Genomic DNA, 9072 nt, shown 5'->3' with positions numbered 1-9072 from the left:
CAACAGTTGCCAGGGCAACCCTGGGCATGGCAGGGGGGCTCAAGGGGGCCTGGACCCGCCCACTTCCGCTTTGGGGGCCAGCCACAGTTGCCAGGGCAACCCTGGGCATGGCAGGGGGCTTAAGGGGGCCTGGACCCGCCCACTTCCGCTTTGGGGGCCAGCAACAGTTACCAGGGCAACCCTGGGCATGGCAGGGGGCTCAAGGGGGCCTGGGCCCGCCCACTTCCGCTTTGGGGGCCAGCAACAGTTGCCAGGGCTACCCTGGGCATGGCAGGGGGCTCAAGGGGGCCTGGACCCGCCCACTTCCGCTTTGGGGGCCAGCAACAGTTGCCAGGGCAACCCTGGGCATGGCAGGGGGCTTTAAGGGGGCCTGGACCCGCCCACTTCCGCTTTGGGGGCCAGCAACAGTTGCCAGGGCAACCCTGGGCATGGCAGGGGGCTTGAAGGGGGCCTGGACACGCCCACTTCCGTTTTGGGGGCCAGCAACAGTTGCCAGGGCAACCCTGGGCATGGCAGGGGGCTCAAGGGGGCCTGGACCCGCCCACTTCCGCTTTGGGGCCAGCCACAGTTGCCAGGGCAACCCTGGGCATGGCAGGGGGCTTAAGGGGCCTGGACCCGCCCACTTCCGCTTTGGGGGCCAGCAACAGTTACCAGGGCAACCCTGGGCATGGCAGGGGGCTCAAGGGGGCCTGGGCCCGCCCACTTCCGCTTTGGGGGCCAGCAACAGTTGCCAGGGCTACCCTGGGCATGGCAGGGGCTCAAGGGGGCCTGGACCCGCCCACTTCCGCTTTGGGGGCCAGCAACAGTTGCCAGGGCAACCCTGGGCATGGCAGGGGGCTTTAAGGGGGCCTGGACCCGCCCACTTCCGCTTTGGGGGCCAGCAACACTTGCCAGGGCAACCCTGGGCATGGCAGGGGGCTTAAGGGGGCCTGGACCCGCCCACTTCCGCTTTGGGGGCCAGCATCAGTTGCCAGGGCAACCCTGGGCAGTGCAGGGGGCTTTAAGGGGGCCTGGACCCACCCACTTCCGCTTTGGGGGCCAGCAACAGTTGCCAGGGCAACCCTGGGCATGGCAGGGGGCTTAAAGGGGGCCTGGACCCGCCCACTTCCGCTTTGGGGGCCAGCAACAGTTGCCAGGGCAACCCTGGGCATGGCAGGGGGTTTAAAGGGGGCCTGGACCCGCCCACTTCCGCTTTGGGAGCCAGCAACAGTTGCCAGGGCAACCCTGGGCAGGCAGGGGGCCTGGACCCGCCCACTTCCGCTTTGGGGGCCAGCAACAGTTGCCAGGGCAACCCTGGGCATGGCAGGGGCTTGAAGGGGGCCTGGACCCGCCCAATTCCGCTTTGGGGGCCAGCAACAGTTGCCAGGGCAACCCTGGGCATGGCAGAAGGCTTAAGGGGGCCTGGACCCGCCCACTTCCGCTTTGGGGGCCAGCAACAGTTGCCAGGGCAACCCTGGGCATGGCAGGGGGCTCAAGGGGGCCTGGACCCGCCCACTTCCGCTTTGGGGGCCAGCAACAGTTGCCAGGGCAACCTTGGGCATGGCAGGGGGCTCAAGGGGGCCTGGACCCGCCCACTTCCGCTTTGGGGGCCAGCAACAGTTGCCAGGGCAATGCTGGGCATGGCAGGGGGCTCAAGGGGGCCTGGACCCGCCCACTTCCGCTTTGGGGGCCAGCAACAGTTGCCAGGGCAACCCTGGGCATGGCAGGTGGCTTAAAGGGGGCCTGGACCCGCCCACTTCCGCTTTGGGGGCCAGCAACAGTTGCCAGGGCAACCCTGGGCATGGCAGGGGGCTCAAGGGGGCCTGGACCCGCCCACTTCCGCTTTGGGGGCCAGCAACAGTTTCCAGGGCAACCCTGGGCATGGCAGGGGGCTTAAGGGGGCCTGGACCCGCCCACTTCCGCTTTGGGGGCCAGCAACAGTTGCCAGGGCAACCCTGGGCTTGGCAGGGGGCTCAAGGGGGCCTGGGCCCGCCCACTTCCGCTTTGGGGGCCAGCAACAGTTGCCAGGGCTACCCTGGGCATGGCAGGGGGCTCAAGGGGGCCTGGACCCGCCCACTTCCGCTTCGGGGGCCAGCAACAGTTACCAGGGCAACCCTGGGCATGGCAGGGGGCTTGAAGGGGGCCTGGACCCGCCCACTTCCGCTTTGGGGGCCAGCAACAGTTGCCAGGGCAACCCTGGGCATGGCAGGGGGCTTAAAAGGGCCTAGACCCGCCCACTTCCGCTTTGGGGGCCAGCAACACTTGCCAGGGGCAACCCTGGGCAGGGCAGGGGGCTTAAGGGGGCCTGGACCCGCCCACTTCCGCTTTGGGGGCCAGCAACAGTTGCCAGGGCAAGCCTGGGCATGGAAGGGGGCTTTAAGGGGGCCTGGACCCGCCCACTTCCGCTTTGGGGGCCAGCAACAGTTGCCAGGGCAACCCTGGGCATGGCAGGGTGCTTAAGGGGGCCTGGACCCGCCCACTTCCACTTTGGGGGCCAGCAATAGTTGCCAGGGCAACCCTGGGCATGGCAGGGGGCTCAAGGGGGCCTGGACCCGCCCACTTCCGCTTTGGGGGCCAGCAACAGTTGCCAGGGCAACCCTGGGCAGGGCAGGGGGCTTTAAGGGGGCCTGGACCCGCCCACTTCCGCTTTGGGGGCCAGCAACAGTTGCCAGGGCAACCCTGGGCATGGCAGGGGACTTAAGGGGGCCTGGACCCGCCCACTTCCGCGTTGGGGGCCAGCAACAGTTGCCAGGGCAACCCTGGGCATGGCAGGGTGCTCAAGGGGGCCTGGACCCGCCCACTTCCGCTTTGGGGGCCAGCAACAGTTGCCAGGGCAACCCTGGGCATGGCAGGGGGCTTGAAGGGGGCCTGGACCCGCCCACTTCCGCTTTGGGGGTGTAACGATCAGATCAGGTGATCGATCAAATTAACGTATGCCTCCTGTTATGATTATCTGTCCGGTCAATGTATGTCTGATATTCGTGTAATAGTTATGTCTCCTGTGAGTATTGGAATCAGGACATGTCTTGTATGTAAACTGTAGGTGACCCTGGTTTAAGTTTGAGGCCTGTATTTCCTCAGTGTGACATCTGTGGACTCCTCCGGAGTCAGGATGTAAGATAAGATCTGAGCCCTCATAAACCATGGTCCAGAAGAAGAGGTTAGAGAGTGTCCCCTTCCTCCACATCTCTTATCAGTGGGTCTGCTATGCAAGGAAAAAGGATCAATCACTTTGAAAACAGCAGACTGTACATTGCCAGGGACCTTCCACACTCCTTCAGCATGGAAAGAGTGGAATCCCAAGGGTGGGAGGGATGAGGGAGTCTGCAAGGTATAACTAAGACCTTCTCCCTATAGTCAGTGTCACTACCTGGGGGTCTAGCAAAACAGGCTGTAGGCGACGAGAGATTTCTTGTGGAGGATCCCCCCACGTCAGGATCTGTATTTAAGTGTAAGATAGGTTCTGTCTTTTTTCCCTTTTTATTTTTGAAATTGCATTTAAAACTCGTGTGTACTTTTAAAATCACTGTAAAATCTTGTAACTATTTTTGTCTAAAGCTCTGTAGTATTTCTAGGAATAAATAATACATATTCTCAGTCCTGGTTCTGTGTTCTTAAGACTCATTAGCCTCAGAAGAGAAAGGCTGGAAAGCGTTACCATTGTTATCTTGTATTGTGTGGTCAGGGGCGAGCCAAGCCGCCCCTTGCGCAGTTTCAGGCGCTAAAATCAGGTTTTGGCTGGTGGCAGTGTACCTCAAGGAAAGGACCCGAGTGTCCTGAGTGAACCCCAGTCACGGCCGGCGCTGCTCAGATTGACGTATCGGAGCAGGCGACCGGTGGGTCCGTGACATTTGGCGGCAAGCGGTGGGGTGGAGAATTCATTTTTCTCTTTAAGAACTTAAGTGAGTGTGGGTAGAATTTTGTGAGAAATACCCACATCACCAGAATCAGAACTCAGAGCTTTACTATAGTTTTAAAAGTCACACAGTAAGTGCAATTTCTGTTCCCCTCCCTTCTCTTGTTTTCTTTACTATCATTTTATTTGACAAGTGTGAGACTCAGGATGTCTGATTACCGGATGATGAGACGTGATGATCTGGCGACTATATGTGTACGGAGGGACATCCCTTGGTCTGGCCTGAGTAAAGAACTGATGATAAAGGCACTCATGGAAGCCGATCGGGTTCTAGCTGCTGGAGGAAGCCAGTCCAGGGACACTCCTACTCCAAGGGCTCAGTTGGCACAAGACAACACAAGTGATGCCCTGCCAGGGTCAGATGCATCTGCTGGCAACAGTGAGTCTACACTGCAGAGTTACCTTCAAACTGCTGTCAGGCAAATGAAGGACCTGGACCCCACAATGGCCATGCAGCTAATGCAGCTAGAGGCTGAGCAGCGCAGAGCCGAGCTAGAGGCTGAGCAGCGCAGAGCCGAGCTAGAGGCTGAGCAGCGCAGAGCCGAGCGAGAGGCTGCAGAGCGTCAGGCGGAGCGTGAGTACCAGTTGGAACTGGTGAGGCTCAGCGGCCAGAGCGCTGTTGGTAACCCGGGTAGGAAAAAGCCCCGGCATGACCAATTTCCCGTGCTGGAGAAAGATGGTGACCTGGATACTTTCTTCAGGAGTTTCGAAAAGACTTGCCGGCAGTTTGCACTGGACCCCAGTGAATGGGCAAGTTATTTAACCCCTGGGCTGCGGGGAAAGGCTTTGGATGCATTTGCTGACCTTCCCCAGGAGCTGGATGGAGATTATACTGCCATAAAGAAAGCCTTGCTACAGCGTTTCAACATCACCCCTGAGGCATACCGACAGAAGTTCAGAGACTTAAAGCGCAGCCCCTCTGATACCTATGGGGGCCTGTTAGCACAACTGTCAACCCTATTGCATCAGTGGGTTGAGGGCTTGCAAGTAAAGGACTATGATAAATTGAAGGACCTATTTCTGCAAGAGCAGTTCATCGCACTCTGCCCAGCTGAGGTTAAAGAGTGGGTCCTGGACCGGAATCCCGAATCAGCAGAAAAGGCTGCCACCCTGGCAGACCAATACACCAGCACCAGGGCTTCTGTGGCAAAGAAGACCTGGGGGACGCCCGGGCAAGTCAGCTGGAGAGAGCGGAGACCCGGAGACTCGTCCCAGCAGCCCTCTTCAACTAAACCAGCAGCCGCTGCATTTGTTGGGGGGGTGGGGGGACAACCTGTTTTGGCAACCAGCCGCAGGTGTTTTATTTGCGATGAAGTGGGGCACTTCCGTTCCCGTTGCCCCAAGAGGAACTCTCCTGTGGGGGGCCCAGCCGTGAAACCTATGCCTGCCGTCCTGTGTGTAGGAGGACCCCAGGAGAGACCCCGGGACAATCTACAACCAGTCCAGGTAGGACAAAGGGTGGCGCTTGGGCTATTGGACTCAGGTGCAGATCTGACTCTCATAGATTCAGCCTTGGTGGGCCCAGAGAACATCATCCCAGGAAAGACTATTGCTGTACGGGGGGTGAGTGGGGTCCACCCTGATGTTCCTATGGCCAGGGTATACCTTGATTGGGGGGTTGGAAGAGGCATCCGTGATGTTGGGGTGCTGGACAATCTACCTGCCGGTGTGCTTTTGGGGACTGATCTTGGAAAGATGCACACTGCCTATGTCAATGAAAGTGATGTTGGTACTGACTCTGTGTTACTAGCTAACCCTTCTGTCCCTCAGGCGACCCCTGCTGAGCTTTACAATCGTAATGTAAATGTATGTGAGGTTGCAGATTTGTGTTTAGCAGAACCTAACCCTTTGCAAATGTACAGGGGGGAAGTGGGTCACAATGCCTGTACTAAGGTAGAATTATGTGATGTATCGTTACCAGATAATGTTGCGAAAGCACCAGTATCAGGGGTTGTACAGAATACTGAGCCAATCTCTGTGTTAGCAGTTCAGACAAGGAGAGCTGCAGCCCAGAACAGCTGTGATTTAACCCCTGCCTGTGTGGAAGGGGACTCCCTGGAAGTGGATACCCCTCCACCCCCCTCCCCTCCTGTAGAAGTCTCCAGTTCAGATGCTGTCCTAGAGGAGGGGGGGGGCTTGCCTGCCTTGTTTCCCCACACTGATCAGCTGCTCAGAAGTGAGGCATTCAAAGCAGAACAGCAGACCGATCCCAGCTTGGCCGCTCTCAGAGAGCAAGCCAAGGAGGTCCCAACGGGGAATGGCTCAGTCAGAGTTTATGTAGAAAATGGGCTGTTATATCGTGAGCCACCTTCCTCAGAGGACCCTGAAGATGAAGGTCCTAACAGGCAGCTGGTGGTTCCACAGGCTTATAGGGAAGGGTTAATGAAAATAGCTCATGAAATTCCCTTAGGCGGACATATGAATCCGAAAAGAACTCAAGCTCGTTTGAGGCCCAATTTTTTCTGGCCTAACATGGGGAACGATGTACCTAATTACTGTCGCTCCTGCCATGCCTGCCAGTTAGCTGGGAAGCCCGGTGACCAAGGCCGAGCACCTCTCATTTCATTACCACTTATCGCAGAACCCTTTGAGCGGGTTGGTGTAGATCTTGTGGGGCCCCTCGCTATCCCCAGCAGCTCAGGGAAACAATACATTCTCACTGTGGTGGACTACGCCACGAGGTACCCTGAAGCTGTAGCACTCTCCTCCATCCGCGCAGACAAAGTGGCGGATGCGCTCATATCCATTTTCTCCAGGGTGGGGTTCCCAAAGGAGATGCTAACTGACCAGGGTACTCAGTTCATGTCCAAGCTCATGCAGAGTCTCTGTAAGAGGATGCAGGTGGATCACCTCATCACCTCTGCCTATCACCCCCAAACGAACGGCCTCTGCGAACGCTTCAATGGTACCCTAAAACAGATGTTGAGGGTCTTTGTGGAGTCCCAGGGAAGGGACTGGGAAAGGTTCTTGCCGCACCTCCTGTTTGCATACCGGGAGGTGCCTCAAGAATCAACGGGCTTCTCCCCCTTTGAACTCCTGTATGGGCGCCGTGCCCGTGGACCCCTGGATTTGATTAGACAGGAGTGGGAGGGGAAGTTGGTCACCCCGGAAACATCCGTGGTGCACTATGTGGTGCAATTCCGGGAGAAAATGCAGTTCCTAATGGAAATGGCACAGAGCAACCTGAAGGCTGCACAGACCAAGCAAAAACAATGGTACGACCGACAGGCTAGAGAGCGTATCTTTGAGGTGGGGCAAAAGGTATTGGCTCTGGTTCCCATGAGACAGAACAAGCTGCAGGCTGCCTGGGAGGGTCCCTACACTGTAATACAACGTATCAAAGATGTTAATTACATTGTGGAAAAAGGGGAGGGACGTAAGAGGCAGAAGATGTATCATGTCAACATGCTCAAACCTTATCACGAAAGGGGGGCTTGTGTGTTTGCTGTGTGTAGTTTGCCTGAGAATGAGCAAGGAATTGACCCCCTGATGGATTTAGCAGCTGCTGCTAAGGAGGGGCGATCCCTGTCTGATGCCCACTTCAGTGATAAACTGACAGAGGCACAGCAAGCACAGCTCACTGACACACTGCAGCCCTACAAGTCCCATTTCACAGGGAAGCCTGGAAAAACACACTTGGTAACTCATCATGTAAACACAGGTAGTCAGACCCCCCTCAGGCAGCCAGCATACCGGGCTTCTCCTGAGGTGCTGGAAGCCATGAAGAGGGAAATTGACGAAATGCTGCAGCTGGGGGTGATTCAACGGTCTCACAGTGCTTGGGCTGCCCCAGTTGTACTGGTCCCAAAGAAGTGTGGGGGCACCCGCTTCTGTGTAGACTATAGAAGGTTAAATGATGCCACTGTGTTCGATGCCTATCCCATGCCCAGGATAGATGAACTGTTAGATCAGCTGGCCCAGGCACGTTACATCACTGTCATGGATCTGAGTAGAGGATACTGGCAGATCCCACTGTCACCTGAGGCCCGTGAGCGGTCTGCATTTATCACACCATTCGGCCTGTTTGAGTTTCTGGTCATGCCTTTTGGAATGAAAAATGCACCTGCGTCCTTTCAGCGCCTGGTTAATGACCTGCTGGAAGGCCAGGAGACACATGCCGTTGCCTACCTGGATGACATTGCGGTGTTCAGTCAGACCTGGGAAGAGCACCTGATCCATCTGAACAGTGTGTTAAGTAAAATCACGGGGGCCGGGTTGACGATTAAACCAGAGAAATGCCAGCTTGGGCTGGGTGAGGTACACTACCTGGGGCACTGTGTTGGAGGTGGTACCCTTCGCCCAGAGTTAAGCAAAGTAGAGGCTATAACGGAGTGGCCCACTCCCACAACCAAAAAACAGGTCATGTCCTTCCTAGGTACTGCTGGGTATTACCGAAAATTTGTACCCCACTACAGCACTCTAGCAAAACCACTGACAGACTTAACCAAAAAGAAGTTGCCCCAGGTGGTCAATTGGACAAAGGAATGTGAGGGGGCATTTTTGGCGCTGAAGTCCGCATTAGCTAAGTCACCTGTGCTGCAGGCCCCAGATTTCCAAAAGAAGTTTATAGTGCAGACTGATGCTTCCAATTATGGGCTAGGTGCTGTGCTCAGCCAAGTCAATGAGAAAGGAGAGGAGCATCCCATCCTGTTCTTAAGTAAGAAATTGCTTCCCAGAGAAGTAGCCTATGCCACCGTGGAGAAGGAGTGTTTGGCGATTGTGTGGGCTCTCCAAAAACTCCAGCCATATCTGTACGGACGTGACTTTTTAATAATTACAGATCACAACCCATTGGTATTTCTGAATAGAGTTGCCGGAGATAATGGTAAACTGCTAAGATGGAGTCTCATACTGCAGCAGTACACTTTTACCATCCAGCACAAAAAGGGTGCCCACCACGGTAATGCGGATGGACTCTCACGGCGAGGAAGTGAATAGCGCACCGAGGAGATGGTGACGTGGGTCACCACCTCTGTGCGCCATTTTAAAAGGGGGAGGTGTAACGATCAGATCAGGTGATCGATCAAATTAACGTATGCCTCCTGTTATGATTATCTGTCCGGTCAATGTATGTCTGATATTGGTGTAATAGTTATGTCTCCTGTGAGTATTGGAATCAGGACATGTCTTGTATGTAAACTGTAGGTGACCCTGGTTTAAGTTTGAGGCCTGTATTT

At 56.2% G+C, this 9072-nt stretch overlaps 1 protein-coding gene across 1 annotated transcript; it reads left to right on the top strand.

The window, feature by feature from the left end:
* Positions 1-3296: 3296 nt before the first annotated feature.
* LOC146055110 (uncharacterized) lies at positions 3297-8833 on the top strand. Its single transcript, XM_083168200.1, has one exon. It carries the CDS (start codon positions 4043-4045, stop codon positions 8831-8833), a length of 4791 nt encoding a protein of 1596 aa, XP_083024326.1. The 5' UTR covers positions 3297-4042.
* Positions 8834-9072: the final 239 nt, after the last annotated feature.

The sequence above is a fragment of the Crinia signifera genome, unplaced genomic scaffold (genome assembly GCF_055691185.1).
Source record: "Crinia signifera unplaced genomic scaffold, ASM5569118v1 HAP2_SCAFFOLD_329, whole genome shotgun sequence".
In the NCBI taxonomy this organism is placed as follows: Eukaryota; Metazoa; Chordata; class Amphibia; order Anura; family Myobatrachidae; genus Crinia; species Crinia signifera.
This window is presented reverse-complemented; position numbering and strand designations above follow the sequence as displayed.

Coding starts and splice junctions, on each gene's coding strand:
- LOC146055110 (XM_083168200.1), top strand. CDS start 4,043: ATGTCTGATTACCGGATGATGAGACGTGATGATCTGGCGACTATATGT.